Consider the following 21,528-nt stretch of genomic DNA (forward strand, 5'->3'; position numbering starts at 1 on the left):
CTTCAGATAGAGTCCTAATTTCCAGAATATACAAAGAACTCAAAAAATTAAACAATAAGATACAAATAACCCAATCAACAAATGGGCCAAGGACCTTAACAGACACTTCTCAGAGGAGGACATACAATCAATCAATAAGTACATGAAAAAATGCTCACCATCTCTAGCAGTCAGAGAAATGCAAATCAAAACCACCCTAAGATACCATCTCACTCCAGTAAGATTGGCAGCCATTAGGAAGTCAAACAACAATAAGTGCTGGCGAGGATGTGGGGAAAAGGGTACACTTGTACAATGCTGGTGGGACTGCAAATTGGTGCGGCCAATATGGAAAGCAGTATGGAGATTCCTGGGAAAGCTGGGAATGGAACCACCATTTGACCCAGCTATCGCCCTCCTCGGACTATTCCCTGAGGACCTTAAAAGAGCATACTATAGGGATACTGCCACATCAATGATCATAGCAGCACAATTCACAATAGCTAGACTGTGGAACCAACCTAGATGCCCTTCAATAGATGAATGGATAAAAAAAAGTGGCATCTATACACAATGGAGTATTATGCAGCACTAAAAAATGACAGAATCATGGAATTTGCAGGGAAATGGATGACATTAGAGCAGATTATGCTAAGTGAAGCTAGCCAATCCTTAAAAAACAAATGCCAAATGTCTTCTTTGATTTAAGGAGAACAACTAAGAACTGAGCAGGGAGAAAGAGCATGAGGAAAAGATTAACATTAAACTGAGATGAGTGATGGGAGGGAAAGGGAGAGAGAAGGGAAATTGCATGGAAATGGAAGGAAACCTTCATCGTTATACGAAATCACATATATGAGGTTGTGAGGGGAAAGGGGGGGGAAGGGAGAGAATGGAACAACAACAGATGAGGTAGAGAGGGAAGATGGGAGGGGAGGGGAGGGGGGATAGTAGGGGATAGGAAAGGCAGCAGAATTCAACAGTCACTAATATGGCATTATGTAAACATTGTAAATGTGTAACTGATGTGATTCTGCAATTTGTATTTGGGGTAAAAGTGGAAGTGCACAACTCACTTGAATCAAATGTATGAAAGATGAAAAAAATAAAATAAAAAATAAAAAAAAATATTTCAAGAGTACATTCATTTCCTAACATTACTTCCACAAATTACAGGGTCTAGTTAGCTTTTGCATGCTACCGATCTCATCAACCTGGCTCAAAGTTATGCAGTAGACACAAATTAAGGAGACTAAGTTGCTCTCTTTCAGTCTAGGTTTTGACATACTTGTGGAATCTGGATTGTTCTATATGGAAGTGCCTATATTCTCTCAGTTGCACTTCTTAGAATTTTCAGTTCAGATTCCAGATGGCTAATTCTGAGTTCCATCTGACTTCTTATTGAAGTAAAATTAGTCTTTCTGAACTGCTCTGTAATTTCCGGAGCTGCTTCTTGTGTCTAAAGAACATAAAAAGAATATATTTTAAAAATTATTAGAACCCAAATAATTATTATGTAGTTATTTTATTTAGTTCTGAGTCAAAAATTCAGACAGCAATTTTAAATGTGAAGAAAAAAAATATTAGACTGTAAACTTCTGTCATCAGTATCAATTACATTAAATCTGAACCAATAATAATTGAGTTCTTCCTCTCCCCCTTTCCCTCCTCATTCCCTGCCCTCCTCCTCCTCCTTTCTACTGCGAATGGAACCCAGGGCATTGCACAGGCTAGGCTATCTACCATTGATCTGTGCTCAAAGTAATGAATTATTCTCATGTTAGAACTCAGATCATCCAACAATTTAAAGAATAATAGAATCAATTCAAAATATGAAAGTTGAAATTTTTAACTTAACAATTCAAAAGTATATTTCTGCATCACATTTTTTTTCTCCTCATAGCCCACTATTATCAAATATCCAACAGTTATCTGATGAAAATTATTACTCAGATCAAATTAGCTGAAAGGATGATGTAAATTGTGGTATTTGAAGGGGCATCAAATGTCTTCCTTCTCTTAGAAATCTACACAACATCTTTCCTCAAGAGATATAGAATACACCTATAATACGTATATCCAAAATACAGTTTACAATGAAATGAATTAAAGCAAATTGAAGATAAGTAAAATAGCCTGTAAAATCATAAATACTTGTGTTTGCTTCTCCTTTAAATCCCATCTTGCTCGATGTTCAATGTCACATTCCCACCACACTCCTTGGCCTCGTTCTACTCGAGTGCTCCGTGTGTGCCTTGGAAAGTTTACTACATTTTCTTCCAACTTCTTTTGATTCCTTTCTATTTTTTCAAATGTATCTTGTATACTTTTTATAAAAAACAAGTTCTGCATAAAACAATCATAGTTTGTTCTCAAATGTAAATGCTTTGAAGATGCATTTTTCATCTTTGTAGTAAGATCATCCATCTGCATGAACAAAAGAAGTATGGAAAACACGATATGAAAATAAGATACTGAAAATATTCGACACCAACTCAAACAACAAATTTTACATAATTTCAATTGCAACAAAACATAATCTATACCAGCATTATGAAGAGTAGATTAAGTTTCTATAATAAGGTATATTAGCTTTTCAGTTGGTAAGGATTACACCTCTATAAATCCCAATTCTGGCTACATAATAAATGTTGAGGAAATCTATATAGAAGATGATTTTTTCCCATACTGAATTTACTATTGGATTAAGTGAATTTAATTTTATATTTTGTCACTGAAATATAGTTAGAATAAAAGTCTTAATAGGCCAATCTACTAACAAAAAATATTGATTGATATCAAATAGTAATTTTGTTAAAACAACTATTAGGCATTAATATTTTCCATTCATTCTAGAATAGGTATGGATATCAGATATTACTCTCACCTTGGAAGAATTTATATCTCAACAAGATAATCACCATGCAAACACTGTTGGTGACAGAAAAGTCAGAGAAAGTGCATGAAAAATAAGAATTCATTTTATGTGATCTCTGAATAAACATGATCAAGTGAATAAAAACAGAAGAGTCAGAAAGTACAGCATGAATAAGACAGAGATATGGTACAATCAGCACAATTCATGAAGACCACAAAGAGGCAGGGTAATAAAAGCATGTCCAAATATTAACTTGTAAATAGATGCCCCCAGTCATGTAGTACTGGAGTTGTCAAAAGGTGGAAGCATTTTATGGTTTAGCAACTGATAACTGGCTAAGTGACATGGTCATAAAACAAAATTCTACTAGACAACAGAAAGAAATAAAATAGTGATGCTTGCTACAACACAGAGGATCCCTGAAAAAAGTATTCTAAGTCAATAAAACTGGTAAAAATCAAAACACCTACTGTTGTATAAATTCACTTGTATGAAATATCCATTACAGAGTAATTTTAGAGTTAGAACTATAAGCCAACTTCCAAACAAGATTTCCAAAAAGCAAAAGTTAATATCAAGAATCAGCAAATGGTGGCTGGTTGTTCAGTGGTAGAGTGCTTGCTTAGCATGTGTGCAGCTCTTGGTTTGATCCTCAGCACCACACATGAATAAATAAAGATAATGTGTCTACTACAAATAAAAATATTTTTAAAAAGCATCAATATGGGGCTGGGGCTGGGGCTGTAACTCAGTGGTAGAGTGCTTGCCTTCCATGTGTGAGGCATTGTGTTTGATCCTCATCACCACATAAAAATAAAGATATTGTGGTCTATATACAACTTTTTTTTTTTAAAAAAAAGGATCAATAAATGGGTTGGTATCAAACTAAAAAACTTTTTCACAGCAAAGGAAACCATCACGAATTATAAACAGAGAGCCTTCAAAATGTGAGAAAATCTTTGCCATGTGCACCTCAGATAGAACATTAATCACCAGGATGTACAAATAATTCAACTTTTTTAACACCAAAAGAACACCAACCAATAATCCAATCAAAAAATGGGCAAAGGAACTGAAAAGGCACTTCCCAGAAGAACGTATGCAAATGGTCAGAAAATATATTTAAAAAAAATTTAATTTGAGAAATGCAAATGCCACACTGAGATTCCATCTCACTCGGGTCAGAATGGCAACTGAGAAGAATAAAATAATGATAGATGTTGGTGACAGTGTGGGGAAAATGTTCACTTACACATTGCTGATGGGACTGCAAATTGGTGCAATCACTCTGCAAAGCAGTATGGAGAGTCCTCAGAAATCTTGGAATGTAACCGCCATTTGACCCACTTATCCCACTCCTTGATTGACACACAAAATCCTTAAAATCATCATACTACAGTGACACAGCCACAACAATGTCTAAAGTGGCTCAAATCACAATATTGAAGCTATGAAACCTTCAACGGATGAACAGATTTTTAAAATGTGTCATGCACACAGGATGGAATATTAATAAGCTGTGAGAAAGAATGAAATTATGGTATTTGCCAGTAAATGGATGGAACTGGAGATTATCATCCTAAATGAAATAAGCCAATCCTCCAAATCCAAAGGCTGGAAGTTCTCTTTCATAAGTGAATGCTAACACACAGTAAGGAATGCGGGAAAAAAGAATAGAAGTTCATTGAATTAAGACAAAAGGAATGGGAATGAAAATGGAAACAGAAAAGACTGTAGAATAAATCTGAAACAACTTTCCTATATTCACATGTGAATACATGACCAGTGTAACTCCACATTATGTACAAATATAAAAATGTGAAGTTCTAATCTATGATGTAAATATTCAAATACAGTCTACTGTCATATATATCTAAAAAGAACAATAAAGAAACAGCGTACTACAGGGACATAGCCACATCAATGTTTATCGCAGCACAATTCACAATAGCTAGACTGTGGAGCCAACCTAGATGCCCTTCAATGGATGAATGGATAAAAACATGTGGCATATATACTCAATGAAATATTACTCAGCACTAAAAATAATGAGACCATGGCATTTGCAGGGAAATGAATGGCATTAGAGCATATTATGCTAAGTGAAGTTAACCAATCCCAAGAAAAACGAATGCTGAGTGTCTTCTCTGATATAAGGGGGGTGACTCAAAATGGGGAAGAGAGAAAGAGCATGGGAAGAAGATTACCTCTACATAGGGAAGAGGGGTGGGAGGGAAAAGGAGGGAGAAAGGGAATTGCATGGATGGTGGAAGGAGACCTTCATTGTTATACAAAATACATGTATGAAGATGTGAGAAAAAAAATAATAGTGTTACCTTAGATTAGGTAGAGAGAAGTGATAGGAAGGGAGGGGAAGGCTGGGGAGATAGGAAGGATAGTAGAATAAAATGAACATTATTATTACCATGTGTATATATGTGAATGCATGACCAATGTAATTCTGCAACCTGAATAGTCAGAAAAATGAGATATTTTATCCCATGTGATTCAAATGTATGATATGTCAAGGTCATTTTATTCTCATGGGTAGCTAATTAAAACAAATTTTAAAATCACATAAATAAATAAATAAATAAAAGTACTTTTGTTTACATTAGTAAATTACTAAAATAATATATTGGTAGTTTTCTAGGACTTTGGACGTGTAGGGATTAGAAAACTGATAGCTAAGAGGTTCCAGGTTTCTTTTCAAGAACATGAAAATGTTCTAAAATTGACTGTGTAAATGGTTACATAACTCTGTTAATGTACTAAAAGACACTGTATTTTACATGTTATATGGGTCAATTCGATGTCAGGTGCATTACATATATCATAAAAATGCCTTTTAAGAGATGTACTGAAAAAAAAACTTAGCTAACATTTTTCATTGTCTAGTTTGGATATCAGTCCAGACATAATACAAATATTTATATGCTTCATAATGTATCTAAATAAATGAAACAAAATAAAGAAATAGCATAAATATTTCAATAATTAAACTAAAACCTAAAACATATCTCTATTTTGAGAAAAGCATAAAACAATTTGTACACATTTTTAAAGTCAATTTAGTAATTACTTGCAGATTTTGAATAGATGCACAAAAATGAAGTAAAAATAACAAATTTTCCTGAAACATTCTATTAAATAGTACCTCTAATTTAGTTTTCCTTGTTGTACCATAGAAGTAGAGACAGCATGAAAAGCTGCTGGGTTATAGAAAAAATATCAGCTTTCCTCAGACTAGATATTTTAATGAAAGTTGCTGATTTTGTAAGAGAAAAATTCTAAAAGAAAAATTTAAGTGTAAGAAATAAGTGCAGTATAAAGATCCCCAAATATAATAAAATCAATTATAATGAAAATATAAAGAAAGCTGTTCATTGAAATTAGTATCCCAGAATAACTTTTATTACTTAAGCAGGTGTTGATTTACAGATGACATGTTCAATTTTCTACATACTTGACTTGTCATTTGTCTTAGTTTCTTCATTAAATCCTGTCTTTATATTTTAAATTTATGTAAAAATGTGCTAAATCTTCTAGAGAAGACTCTGATACACGTGTAGTTTCAGTGTACCAGCTGGTTGTTTTTCAAGATGTCTCGCAACTACCTGTTATTTCTGTTAATGATTTTGTTACTCAGCTCACTTTAAAAATTTATTATTATTATTGTTATTGTTATTATTATTACTATTGTTATTATTATTATATAATGATGTTTACTCTGAAAAAAATATCACTACACACAACAGAAAGCTGCTGTTTATTTCTGAATTCCCTTAAGAAAATAGAAGATTGTGTACTCCTGCTTAGTCACTATCACATTCCTTACACAACAGGGTGGGCCCTGTATCTCTACATACTGCCCTTGATAAAGTTGCAATATTTAACAAACTACTGAAATCTCAATCAAAAATGGTTACACAGGTCTCATTGGTAGTGGTGAATTCTACAGAGGTTATTATCCCTCTCTTATTAGAGACTCAAGTTAATACTCCACATCCTCACATCTTTAAAGCTTTGCTAAAATAATTCCAATATACTTTCACAAAGAATAAAGGAGATGCTAGGTAACATGGTCTCCACCTCACTGCCTGTCCACATCTCCTAGATTTCTCACTGGTCCTCACACCACTCCTGCTTTACATAAACCCTGCCACCCTCATTAACCTGGACATGGGGGTTCAATGCCAAATTAATGAATTTTAGATGGCTACAATTATCTTTGTCACAATATAATAGGAATTAGGCCATGAAATAAAGAAAACTATTAGCAAGTTATCATGAATATATGCATCAAATTACAGATGAAATCAACTGTGGTTTTGCTGCAATTCATCACATTAGTCCCAATTTATGATAATGACAAATAGATGTTTTTAAGAGGTGGTCAAGACATGAATGAAAACAAAAAAAAATATCAGGACAGTTATTTTCAGATTTATGTTAAACTTAAATGACTAAAAATAAATTTATCAACTAGAAATTTACAAAAATATACTGAAGAAAGTCTATTACAAAATACAGCATATACATTTCAGTTCAACTGTAAAATCTGAAAAGAACTGTAGAAGTAACTAATTTATTTGAAACTAGGTATGAGCATTTCCATTATGTGTTTCATTGTGATCTTCAAGTATAGCAACAAGAAGACATTAAAATTGTTATTCGGTAATGGGATGTAGCTCATTGGTAGAACATGTGTTTAGCATGTGCAAACTTTGGGTTGAATTAATAGCACCAAAATTAGATATTGTTTCAGCATTATTGAGACCATATTACTAATGTCAGCATATAAACCTACAAAAAAATCTTAACTCAACCTCTTAAATCTTTATAAGAAACAATTTCTTAAATTGAAGGGTCAGGCCCAAGTTTTAAAAATTTCCTCCTTTTTAAATATTAAAATACATTTTAACTAAGTCTTTTGTGTTTAGTTGACACATGAGTACCTATAGTTATTTTAAAATATGTACACAATGTGTAAGAATCAGAGCAGGGAAATGGGAATACTCAGCACTTCAAACACAGATTGGTTGTGCTGCAAATGAGGTCTAAGTTATTTTTGCTGGACAACAGGTTGTAGTTCTGTGTTGATACAGAAACACATTCATAATATCTACATTTTTATATTCATCAAGATTCAACATTTAGCCATAAGCAGATATCACTTTGAGTATTCCTTTGAGGACTCTTTATAAAGATATCTTGCTTGATACTTACTTCTTCTGCTTTCTCCTTTCCATATTGATCCAGTTGTTCTTTTAAATGATTAGTTTCATTGATTAATTCCAAATATTTGTTTTCCAGCATGAGACGATATCTGTCATTCCGAGCTTGAAGTTTTTTTATAACATTATAAAATTGGGTTTGGACATTAATAATTCCATCTATTTTATTTTCACCTTTGTTCTGATAGTCATGCAATTGGTCTTCACGCAATGTAGTTTCTCTTTGTAGTTTAGGTACCTTCTCTTTAGAAGCTTCCTGCTTTCTGAGGTGTTCATTCCTTTTTCTTTCTTCGTTTTGATACCTGTGTTCCATCTCCTTCAGTTGGCAATGTTTTTGCTTTTGGTGTCTGTTTACTTGATCTGTAGCCAAAGTCATTACTCTCGTCTGATGCAGCTCGTTTTCTAGGTCACTTGTTTTTATTTCAGACTTTGGAACCTGTTGGGAAGGAATCTCACTACTACCGTTTAGGTTAGATACATCAATATTCTTTTTTTCCTGTGAACTAAAGTCTTTATCTCTGCCTCTCTGGAAAGCAATTTCTAGATTTCTTTTTGGTGTTGGACTTTCACCTTGATGGGGTGGAGCAGGATCAGATCTGGCAGGGTGAGATTCGACATCTGTTTCTGGTCTGTCTGTGCTTTGTTTTTCACTCTCAGGTGTGAAATTTTGCAATGTATTCTCAACTTTCCAAATACCCAACTGTTCATTGTCCTGAAATATTTCCATAAGTGTTTCCTCATTCAATTTTTGTGTCCATGGAAGTCTGCTATTCTTTTCTCTTAAAATTTCAGTATTCTCAAAGCACTTCTTTTCCTGGTTCTGATATTTTACTGTGTCCATTCCCAGTCTCTTCATAGAGACCTCATCCTTCTTCTTGTGATATTTATGCAATAGCTTGTTCTCTGTCCCATCACTAGGAGAAACCTAAATAAAACCAAGGATACATTTAGCTAGCACTCAATAAAATGATGTTTCATAATTTTCACTGAATTTAAAGAAAAACCTGTTTATTTGTATAGTGAAAGGGTTTCAATAAATTGATACCCACAGAAGAAAAATTAGGTGTAAACTTCTGAGCTTATAAAAATATAAATTCCCAAGAGTTCAAAAGTTAATTCAAGAAGATGGATCTATGAGAGTAAAGGAAAATTATAACTTAAAGAATATAAGAACTGCCAGGTTCAGGGGCTCATGCTTGTAATACCAGTGTCTCAGGATACTGAGGCAGGAGGATCACAGGTTCAAAGCCAGTCTTCAGCAATTCAGTGAGACCCTGACTCATTCATAAATCAATAAATAAATAAATGGCTGGGATGCATCTCAGTGGTTAAGCACCCTGGTTCAATACCTGGTTATAAAAAAAGAAAAAAATTAAAGATTGAAAAAATCTGCATTGTACCAGAATGAAAGAATAGATTAAGTGATTAGTTAGTTTGCCAATGTAAAAAAAAAAATAACTTTGCAGAAGAGAAGTGACAGAGAAAACCCCACACATATAGTTATCTAATGCTAGACGAACACACTATAAAACATGCATTGGGGAAAGGATAGGTTCCTCAACCAATTGTGCTGGGAAAACTGAAAACCCATATGTCATAGGAGAAATTTAACCCCTATTTCTCAAAAACAAAGTGGATCAAGGACCTAGATAATAGATAAAAGACCCTAGACCTATTACAAGACTAGACAGGCCCAGCGCTCCATCTTGTCAGTGTAGGAACTAAATTCCTCAAAAAGACACTTAAAGCACAAGAAGTAAAATAAAGAATCAACAAATGGGGTGGTATCTTTACAGCAAAGGAAACCATTAAGAATGTGAGTAGACAGCATATAGAATGGGAGAAAATCTTTGTCACTGCCATGTCAGATAGAGCATTAATCTCCAGAATATATAAACAACTCGAAAAATAACTCACAAACAAAAAATAACCCAATCAATAAATGAACAAAAAACTGAGCAAGCACTTCAAAGAAAAATATGTACAGTTAACAAGTATATGAAAAAAATGTTCAACATCTTTAGTGATTAGAAAAATGAAAATTAAAACTACACTGAGATATAAAGAATGCAAGTAACAATAAGTGTTGGTGAGAATGTGGGGAAAAGATTCACTCATACATTGCACCAAGCAATTTTTCAGGAAAGCAGTATATAGATTTCTCACAAAACCTGGAATGGAGTGACCATTTGACCCAGTTATTCTGCTCCTCAGTGTATACTCCAATGAAACTATAGTGACACAGCCACATAAATATTTATAGCAGCTCTTCACAAAAGTTAAGCTGTGGAACCAACCTAGGTGCCTTTCAACACATGGAAGTATAAAGACAATGTGTCATATATACACAATGGATTCAGCCATGAAGAATGAAATTATGGCATTTGCTGGCAAATGAATGGAACTGGACACTGTCATGCCAAGTGAAATAATCCAGTCCTTCAAATCCAAAGTCTGAATATTCTCTTTAACATGTAGTTGCTAACACACATAAGGGTGGAGGATAAAAGAATAGAAGTTTGTCGGTTAGACAAAAGTGAATAAAGGGCTGAGAGGGGAGGGGAATATAGTAGAATGAATCTGACATTACATTCCTATGTTCACATATGAATACATGACCAGAAAAACTCTACATAGAAGAAGTTATATGCTGTGTATGTGTAATACACCAAAAGAACTCTATTGTAATGTATACCTAAAAACAATAAATAAAAATCAGAATTCACTATTTCTCTGTTGATCCACTTTTAGGATCATATGATCTACCCTTTAAACAGTTAAAAATTCCAAATATTTTATCATGTACCTATCTGTTGGAATGGCTTCAGTGGCAAATAAAAGAACACTTAACTTTAAGAAGAATAAGTTTGCAATCTGACACCTCATGTATTCAACCAGACCATAGTAAGAGCCTTAGCTCTAAATCTACTGAGACATACAAAAGTTCTCCAAGGTCTTTTCCTAAAAATATTCCTAGCATATTCTGTTTTCTAACATTTTGTAGCTGAGAATGAGAATTACATCTATTGATGAATTATAAATGTAGAAACAGCATTAAACACATGATCTATATCAATGAACAATGTATCACAATTCTTAAAAGGAGCACAAGGCTAAAAACATAGGCAAATTGCATGATTTTTCTGCAAGTCTTTTGCCTCTGCTTCTAGTGCTCATCCACAAAGCCAGTTACTTCTGTCCCATGAATGAATAAACACCAAAGAAGGCCTGTGTCTCCAATTACAAATGACAAATAAGGCAAAATGTGTAAGGCTCTACTGAGAAAATCCTGAGATTTCTACTCAGTAGCATTTGTTTCATCTCAGTGAATATTGAAACATGAGTCAATATAAAATAAAGGAAACAAACAGATCTTATGTATTAGGAACAAATACTTACCAGTAATTTATTTCTAAGAACATATTATGGTATGCCATTTTTTCCAAAGGTGTTTTGTACTGAAGTAGGAGATTACTTGAAGCAAAGTGTTTGTTTCTCTTCTTAAAAGTGAGAAAATGATTTGCAAAACCAGAATATTTGCTGGCCCCACTTTTCCTCCTTACTTAACAGTGGGAGTAGTAATGCACATTAATACAACAAGAGAGCAAAGTCACTTCCCCAAACTAGAAGATCTACTATTAGAAGCAAGAGTTTTGAGATCATAGAAAAATCATCTATTCCTCTGGAAAATATTAAGTCTTTTCTCTTTATAAGGCTACTCTGAAAATCATCATGGGACTGCTGTGGAGAAATACAGTTGAATTAAGAACATTATTTAATTCAATGGGACAAAAATTGCACCCCTCACCTCCAAAATATGTACATTATGGTTATAAGTATATGGATTCAAAACCCTCTATACTTTCCCATAATTAATAAATTTACTATTTAACTATGTTACACACACACACACACACACACACACACACACACACACACTCAATCATTTGAAAACAGAAGAAAATAATTCAGGAAACATGTCCTTTCTGCACATGTCTATCTTTTTTGTTTGCAAAGATGTGTTACCGAAATTTCATATTGTAAATTCTGGCATTATGGTCTCATGGAAATTGTCTGTAGGTTTCATTTTGTTCTGCTAAAATCTACAAATTTATTTCAGCAAGGTTTTGGCTGTATATGAGCAGGTGACAGAAGTCTAAAAGCTTAATTTAAGAGTGGGACCTTCAAGATTAAAAAATAATTCCAAAAGGTAGATTTATTCTTTATGAGTAAATGTCTTACATTTCACCTGCACAAATGACAGATAAATTTGGGTGAGTGAAAACATTTCTTGGGGTGGGGATGTGGGTCAAGTGGTAGCGCGCTCGTCTGGCATGCGTGCGGCCTGGGTTCGATCCTCAGCACCACATACAAACAAAAATGTTGTGTCCGCCGAAAACTAAAAAATAAACATTAAAATTGTCTCTCTCTCTCTCTTTAAAAAAAATTAAAAAATTAAAAAAAACATTTCTTAAATGCAGACAGAAATGCAATTGTGAAACACTTTTTTTTTAAATGATTTAAATAGGTGCATAGATATTTAGTTTGTATTTTAACATAAAACACCTACATTTGTATTTATGTCAGTGATCAAACTAAACTTCTTTATTCGAAAAACAAATGCTGAACAACTACCAGATGCTAAGTTTTGCTGTAACTAGTTTTGTCATAAATATCATATTTAATTTTAGAGTCAGATAACATTGTGTTTTTTTTTCTGGTTTGTCAGATCTTTTTTTATTTTTTTTATTGCCAAATAATGAACATTGTGTTTTAAATCAAAATAGTAGTTCACACCTTACATACCCGTGCTTTGGGAAACAGCAGACTGCATATAAATGGAGGTCCTATAAGTCTGTGTTTCCTGGCATTGTGGGAGATGTCTGAAGTGTGTGGAAGTACACACACATGATGACTGCATGTTGGTGAAATTGCCAAACAGCACATTCATCAGACCACATTGCCATCACTAAGTGAAACATGGCCACATACAATAAGTTAAAGGGATTTTATAAATAATTTAATGAAATACAGTAAAAATTTGAAACTTTACTGAACATTCATTTACCTGATTAAAATGATTTCTTGCAGTCTCCAATTCTGTATCTATTGTACAAACAGAGATTTCAGCTTGCTTTCTCACATGATCCTCTTTGTTAAATTCTCTTTCTTTTTCTTTTAATGGGTTCTCATTTTTTTCATGTAACATATCATCATTTTTTCTCTTCACCTCATCTTCTTTTAAGGTATATCTGAAGTTAATATGGATGCCTTTTAATTGATTTTTGCCAAAAATGTCTTTTTATGTTCTGGCTCTTTGTATGCTGATTTAGTATCTTAATAAAAATTCTATGTTCTCTGAAGCTTTTATAGTTTAACATTTTAAATTTCTCCTTTAATCTTGTGTCAAACATACATAATTGAAAGTCAATAATAAAAGATTGTTTTGTTATTTGATAAGTTTCTGTTACTAGCAAATCTTTTAGATACCACAGAATAGGAATTTAGAAATGATTTGGTAAATTGACAAGTTTAAGGTAATTTTTTTTGCACAATCATAGGTCCTCGCCAGTTAAAAAAATAATTTCATCTCAAATAAGTTTTAAAGATATTGTTTATATACAAACTTATGAATTCAGTAGTAATATCATTTATCTTCATAAAATATGTCAGGTGTACCTATAATTGGCTTACAGTGTAACAGCATATTCAGACATTCTTTTTTCAATATGTGTCTTTTGGGGCTGGGGCTGTAGCACAGTGGTAGAGTGTTTGCCTAGCATGGGTAAGGTGCTGGGTTTGATCCTTAGCACCACATATAAATAAAATAAAGATATAAAAAATATGTATCTTTTGTATTACTATAACCCTGAACTGGGATAAATAATCTAATACCTGTTATTATACTTTTTATGTTTCTTTTATGGTAACACTCTCAACTTACATTTTTGATCATTATGTATTTTACAAAAAAACTCAAAATCCATTTTTGAACAAGATGGGACCTAATATTTAATCCAATAATGAAGAGTAATATTCTTCAACAGATGAATGGATAAAAAAAATATGTGTGTGAGTGGGCACACACACAATGGAATATAAGACATAACAAAAATAAATTTATGCCAACATATAGTCTACTGTCATGTATATCTTAAAAACATAAAAAGTATGAACAAATTTATGAATGAGAATGAATTTGAATAAAAATATGAACAAATTTATGAATGAAATATGAACAAATTAATGAATGAGAATGAATTTGAAAAAAAATAATCTGTTTTAATTTCATTTTTAATGAATGTTTATATTAGAAGTGTAGCCAAGTGTCTAGCTCAGCACTAGCACATCACACTAGTAACACAAAACCCTGAGTTTGATTCCCAAAATCAGCCTAAAAACTATAAATGTATAATAACATGTTTCAGGACAGTGAAAAATGCCTCACTGGTGGAATACAAACTTTCTTGAGAGAAATTTAAAAATCCTGTAATCTTTTTAAAGTTTCCCAACTTTAACCAAATAACTCTATATTGAAATTTTTTTCAAAAGTAAACAGAAATATAGAAAGTTATTTTTTTTCTTTTCTTCTCATCCCCAACTTTGGTACCAGGGATTGAACCCACAGAAGCTAAATCCCTTAGCTACATCCCAAGGTCTTTTTCTTTTCTTTTTTTTTTTTGGAGACAGGGTCACATTAATTTGCTTAGGACATTGCTGCTATGTTGATGAGGATTATTTTGAACTTTTGATCCTCCTATCTTTGTCTCCCAAGCTGCTGAAATTATAGGCACATGCCATAGTATCTGAGTAGGAAATGATTTTTTTATAAATGATATTTCTTGAAATATTAATTGTAATAAAAAGTTAAAAATATAAACAAATAACAATCCCAAATTATGCTTGTTAAATAAATAAATTACTAGCAGATGGGGTTCCATAGAGCCATTAAAATTGTGATGGGGAAAAATATGAACTTAACTTTTAGAAGTAATCACATTTAATAATATGCTATCATATTTGTAAGAATTTTATAATTTATTCATGTTTTTTCCTTTGCAAAGTGCTAACAGATGAGGCAGTAGTTAAAAATTTTTGTCCTTCTTATTTTACTGGATTAAAGAAAAAGATTCACTCCGTCTTTCAATCTAGGATATAATACCTCAAATTGTGGACTTGTTGTTTCAATTCTATATTTTCTTGCTTAAACTCTGATACCCTCTTTTTTAGCTCATGAATCTCATTTTCCAGTTGTGCATTTTTTTTAACATGTAGTGAACACTGTGTGCAGTGACTTTTTTTGCTTTTTATTATTCTTTGGAGTGATAGAACTGCTTTCTGGGTTTTCGACAGGCTAACAGAATCTGTCAGAAAAAAGAAGATAGAAATAAAGTATGTGACTATTTTAAATATATGAATGCTGTATATTTCACATGCATTATTTATACACTAAAGCAATGAGTGCATAAAACACGTGACACAATATGCTGAACTCTGAAGATATAGCAGATGAGATTAGACCCCTATTTCTCTTTAGCTTAAAGTCTAATGGAGAAGACAGACACAAAAAAAAGATCATTATAATTTTAGACAGATGATATTAGAAAAGAGGTTTGTGATCCAATACATAAATCTGATCTATAGAAAAGATTCCCTGAGGAAAATGAAAATACACTGAGAAATGAACAGAAAGCAGGTAGAATGTGAAGAACATTATTCTTTCTAACATAAAAATTCAAGTTTTCCAACTCCCCTGTGGTCTATACTTGTCTTGTACAGAAACTAAGAGGGACACTCCCACTATAACCTACTCCTGGACTTTGGTCTTGAGAGAGACAACTCTTTATCTTTCTTGCTTTTTCTTTATTCCCTGTTTACTAGGTTCATTTCTCCCAGTATTAGAATATATCAGCACTCATGTTATAAATCAATATTCTATCCAAAGAACTGTGTAGAATATGTTGTTCTTACCATGGACATGTCCATCTTCTTTCTCTTTTGCTTTATGATGTTTCTCTCCAGATGAGTGAGAAACACACATCTGTGGATGATCCTCAGAAAATACCTGCAAAATAAAGGACCTCAATGAGCTGCATGAAGACTTCATTATCATTCTTTTAGACAACACCCAAATTTTGGTCTTGAAAGCAGCTAACTAACATGTAGATAACTACAGACTGAGCAGTCATACTTTCCATAGGGTGTCTTAGCATTGTGTTCCAGATGAAGCTGAACACTTATTTTCCAATGGCTCCTAATTTGGTAAAAGCAGGGTGGATGTCACAGAAAAGGCATTCCTTGACAACATGCTAACAAAGGTGTATATACCCCAAAGGACGGGAGGAATGATATTCATTGTAACTCATCCGACTTTGCATTCACCATCAAATGTGAGAAGGCTTTCAAGTCTTATTTTAAAGAATTTTGAGGAGTATGTTTCATATTAAATAGGATTACACTTTTTAAACAATGAACTAACAAAGTTTTTGTTTGAAAATATGAGACTTAGGTGTTCAGTTGGGGATTTGACACTGAGATATGGCCCCTGCCCAGGATACACCCCAAAGGGAAAGCTGTAAACCCAAGAACCTACATATGCCAGCCAAATAAAATAAATCTAGATGTGTGCTAAATCTCACACCAGGAATGTTGGCAATGTGAGAAAAAAGATGAGACAGCATCTCTAAATTCCATCATTCCCCCATTAATGCACACAAATACATTTCTTTAATATACTAAGACATTTTGATAAAATTATTCAACATATTGACTGAATTTTCTGCAAGGATGAGAAACAAAATGAAAAGGTCACTTTAATTGGCAACTGGAGTCCTCTGAGTGAACTGAAAAATTGTTTAATACATGTAAGAAGACAGAAATTGCATCAACATACTTTATACAAACCAGAGATATAAAAAATTGTGCTATATATGTGTAATAAGAATTATAATGCATTCTGCTGTCATTTATTTTTTAAAAAATCAATAAAAAATAAACAAAAAATAACAAATAAACATTAACCAGGATGTAAGGTATATATATATATATATATATATATATATATATATATATATATATATATATATATATTTCAACTTGTAGCAAATAACTACTAATTTTCACTAGAATTTTGAGCCTTTGACAACATCACACTTTCACATGAATGCAATCAGTGACCATTACCATTCATAACCCAGGTGGTTATTCGTCAGTCTCAAATTTAGTCTCAACTTTTTATTTTTCAAAATGTTTATGCAAGTGGAAGCACAAGCAACATTTAGAATTGTTTTGCCTCCATTACATAGTAAATTTAGCTATAAGTTGACAGGACTACTAATGCTATTTTCAGATTCTAACCAGTTCAGAGTGGTTTTAGATGTAATTAATAATATATAATGCCTGGATTCCAAAAGACTATTTAAAAGGTATTTTCATTTGGCCTCCTTTACTTTCCTCAAGAAAGGAAAACAAGAAGAAACAGGAAGAAATGCTTTATATGTTGACATACCTGAGACTGGGTACATTGAGCATCATCAAAACTTTTGTGCTCTTCTTCTGAAGTCATGTCAAAATGGGTCTCTGCTGATAAATGAATACATTTACTCACATTCCTCAGAACTGCATTAGAAAGCGTGAACATCAATCCAAATAGAAAAGGTAATTGTAACACCAAAATAACTTAATATTCCCAAATATGATTTCCAATTAAGTTTAAGATTTGGTGAATAATTACTGGTTTCAACTTTCCACAGTTTTTCTTTTTTTCTTTTTCTTTCTTTGTATATACACCTTGGGAGTGGACCCACAAACTTATGCATTCTTGTCAAATACTCTACCATTTAGTTCTATCCCATGGCCACTTTAATTGGCAACTGGAGTCCTCTGAGTGGACTGAATACAGCCATCCTTCAAGGCTTGGACTTCCAAGTAGTTGTGAATAAAGATGTACCCATTTGCACCCAACAAACATTGAGTTCTCAGGGAGTATTTTTTCTTGATCCAAATCCTCAACACACATCTTATAGAGACATGACAGGATACAAGGTTCAGTGCAAACCATATTGCCAAGATTTGTCTACTCAAGATCAATGAAATTTTCTCAGAAACAAGCTTGAAAATACACATGGAAAGAAGGGCTGATTCTGGGAAAATGTTAGTATAGAGTAAGCTGCATTCTAAGCTGCACTATTGCATGGAGACCAAAGAGTTGGTGAAAAGCTTCTCAGCAAAGTGAGTGAAAGAGGGATTTTATTCAAATCCCTAAAATTTCTGAACACTGAAAAGGTCCAGAGATTAAGTAATCTGTGTACCATAAACAAAAAAAGCCTACAACCTGCATGCAAATATCAGTGCAGATCTGCCTCAGACAAAGGGGGAGAGAGAAGAGGAAGTTGCATTCTAAGTTGTACCATGATGTGCCCTGCTAAGGCGAAACCTGAGATCAAAAATATTGCTTAAACTGATCTGACCAAAAGTTGCACTATGCACTGGTGCTTAAAAAGCATGCTCTTCTCTCAATTGGTGATGGAAGTGCTGAAGCCATAGCCATCCTTGGAAAGAGTACAACAGTAATTTCTTTGATTCAGTTCCTCTAAACAACACACACACACACACACACACACACACACACACGAGGATCCTGGAAGTGCCTATCAAGGGACCTAGGTTGTGCCTGATGGAAGGTAGAAAAAACTGGTGCAGGCTAGACTATACCTACGTGACTCCAGTGAGAAGGGCAAAGGGGAACCTATGTGTCTGGAAGCTAATGTGACCAGCTGAAGTGTCAGAGAAAATGACCTAAGAAGGAAGAGAAAATGTGCCCCCAGGGATGGTGTTTTTTCTGGCTATTCACCCCTCAAAAAGACAGGTGAGAGGTGAGTAGCCAGAGAGCAGGAGATGGTGAGAGCATGAAATGCTGTAGGACCACACAGAGAAAAGTATGAAATAGGTCAGGATTTGTCTCAGAATAAAGGGATAGATGAGGCCTAATGCCAGAGGACAGTTGAGGCAGAGGAAAGGTATAAAGATACAGAATGAGGCTTGGCTCATGTCAGGAAATATTTCTAAGAAATTTCAGAAGGTTGACCTTTCACATTCTAAAAAGATGCTTATGGTGACATTTGCATGGTAGCTAGTTCACGCCAAAAACTGGAAATAGGGAGAATGTAATAGTATGATATGTAGGGGAAACAATTCAGAATTGAGGGGATATTCCCAGAAACACAGAGGAGAGATCATTTTCTGTGACTACTGATGACATTGTGAGGAAAATCCTCCCACCTCTTTGGGAAAACCACCTTACATGTGAGAACACTAGTAGCATTTGAAGTGTCTTAACATTGTGTTCCCTGGAGTGTTGTAATGTGAAACTTACCCAATTTGACTGTCTTTTCTTTCACCTTGCCTAATCCTTTCCGTGGAAGGGCCTCTTTTATTGTGATGGGATCGGTGCGCTTAGAAAGAAGATAGTACATAAAGAGTGTATTTTTCATTGACTACAAAGTTAATAATTTAGAATAAATATAGAAATTTAATTACCTTTCTGAAATCAGATGAATCCCTAGAGGCTGAAAAACAAAAGGGGTATATAATCAAGCAAAGTTGAAAAGGACAAAACAACTCATACATTACAGATGCCTCGACATACATCTGAGGTCCATGGTTCAGCTGTGCTAAAAATTATGCTATCTCCTGGGTTTCTGTGCTGGCTGGTTTGGCTGACAACGATCATGTGACTAAAATCTGCCAAAGGAATTTTGTGAATAGGTTTTGTGAAACATGCTGTTCATTTCACAAACCTGAGATTATTTGTCCAATGACCATAAATAAAACAGAAAAAGGAAATATATACCAATGCAAAGATACAGATTGATGGAGAATCCAACAATCCTCTAGTGGAGAAGCAAAGAAGGTCCCTAATAGATTCAATGGCAAAGGTGAAGTCAAAACAAAAACAAGCCATAGAACCTATCTTACTGAAATACTATTGAAAAGATTTTATCTTTATAATTTTAAATATATATAGATATATTTACTGCATTTGTCCTTTCATTTTTGTTTAGTAAGGCCAAAGCTGTGTTCAGATCCCAGGGAAATGTTAGGTTCATTTCTCAACAAAGATATCTGAAGGAGTCAGTTGAAATACATATTTTGACACTGAAAGCTATGACACCTATTGTTTGTTTCTTATATTCAGGTGGGATGCTGGTTCCTCTTGTGCATCCTCTATTCCTGTATTCTCTGGTTTAAACAGATTAGATTTTCATGATCCCCTTGTGTGAGAACAGATAGTTTCCACATCTAAGAAATAAGGTTTAATTGGTTTAAACTTTTGAGACATGAAAATTTAAAAGGAAAGTTGAAATGGAAGAGCACAGCTTTATCTGATAACAATAATATATTATTACACACACAAACACACGCATATATGACAAAGATTTTGGGTATTCAAAGAGTAAACTGTATAAAGAGTTCTGTTTACAAATGAGTTTGGTTTGGTGTGACTTGCCAGTGTTTTAAGTGTATTCATAAAAGGCCAGGCCTATCAAAAAATTATAATTAGCTTTTGAAGGATGAGGATGTACCTCTGTAATGAAGTGAATTTCTAGAATGCCCATGATCAAAATTTTATTTTCAGGCAAATAGGAAAGAAATACAGAAAGTAATTATGTAAGGAAAAAAAGAAAGAGAGGGAGGGAAGAGAGTAGAAAGGAAAGAAGGAAGAAAGGAAGGAAGGAAGGAAGAGAGGAAAGAAGAGAAAGAGCAGAGCTGTCATTAAAAACCATGAATGATTCTGAAATGTAATTTTGCTCCTCAGAATGACTCAATTTAAACCACAGCAAGCAGTATGTCTGATAGGTATGGAGAAAAGATGGTCATGGCTGGAATCTTTCCCCAACTTACAAGCCCCTCATGATTCAAATGATGGACAAGTTACAATCTCTCACATATTGTGAAAGATAGATATACTGATAGCCCCTGAATTGCATGCTCTCAGTTTCCCCATCATTCCCTCCAAGATTACCCAGCTAACTTATTTTGTTTCTTCCACATTTCTCCTTCCCAGGAACTTTTCAAAAGCAACATCTTGATCTCTGGTCTTGATTATTTATATTTTCCATTTTGTCTATGAATTATCCCCACTCTTTCTTTTTCTTTTCTTTTCTTTTTTTAGTTGTAGATGGACACAATGTCTTTATTTTTATTTATTTATTTATTTGTTTGTTTGTTTATTTATTTATTTATTTATATGTGTTGCTGAGGATAGAACCCAGTGCCTCACGCATGCAAGGCAAGCACTCTACCACTGAGCTACAACTCCAGTCCACCAGTCTTTCTTAATTCCCAATTTAAGGATTAGACCTAAGAAATATAAATTCTGTACTTTCAGTTCTTATCACTTGCCAAGAGACAAGATCAGAATAAAAACTAGAT

General features: G+C 33.6%; 1 protein-coding gene and 1 long non-coding RNA gene across 2 annotated transcripts in view; both read right to left on the minus strand.

Annotated features, from left to right (window-relative positions):
• Positions 1–8,902: 8,902 nt before the first annotated feature.
• Positions 8,903–15,352, minus strand: LOC143390361 (uncharacterized). The gene is made up of 3 exons (XR_013090238.1): positions 15,257–15,352; positions 13,163–13,346; positions 8,903–9,019 (listed from the first exon to the last, which is right to left on the minus strand). It is a non-coding gene; the product is annotated as an uncharacterized LOC143390361 (long non-coding RNA).
• Positions 15,353–19,225: 3,873 nt separating this feature from the next.
• The window catches only part of LOC143390374 (uncharacterized), a 42,308-nt gene continuing 40,005 nt past the window's right edge, over positions 19,226–21,528 (minus strand). Inside the window, exons 11-13 of the mRNA XM_076842793.1 lie at positions 19,633–19,661; positions 19,469–19,547; positions 19,226–19,242 (exon numbers count right to left, since the gene is read on the minus strand). Coding sequence (XP_076698908.1) covers positions 19,226–19,242; positions 19,469–19,547; positions 19,633–19,661 — 125 coding nt within the window. The remainder of the gene's footprint in view (positions 19,243–19,468; positions 19,548–19,632; positions 19,662–21,528) is intronic.

Source organism: Callospermophilus lateralis, chromosome 5 (assembly GCF_048772815.1).
Source record: "Callospermophilus lateralis isolate mCalLat2 chromosome 5, mCalLat2.hap1, whole genome shotgun sequence".
Classification (NCBI taxonomy): Eukaryota; Metazoa; Chordata; class Mammalia; order Rodentia; family Sciuridae; genus Callospermophilus; species Callospermophilus lateralis.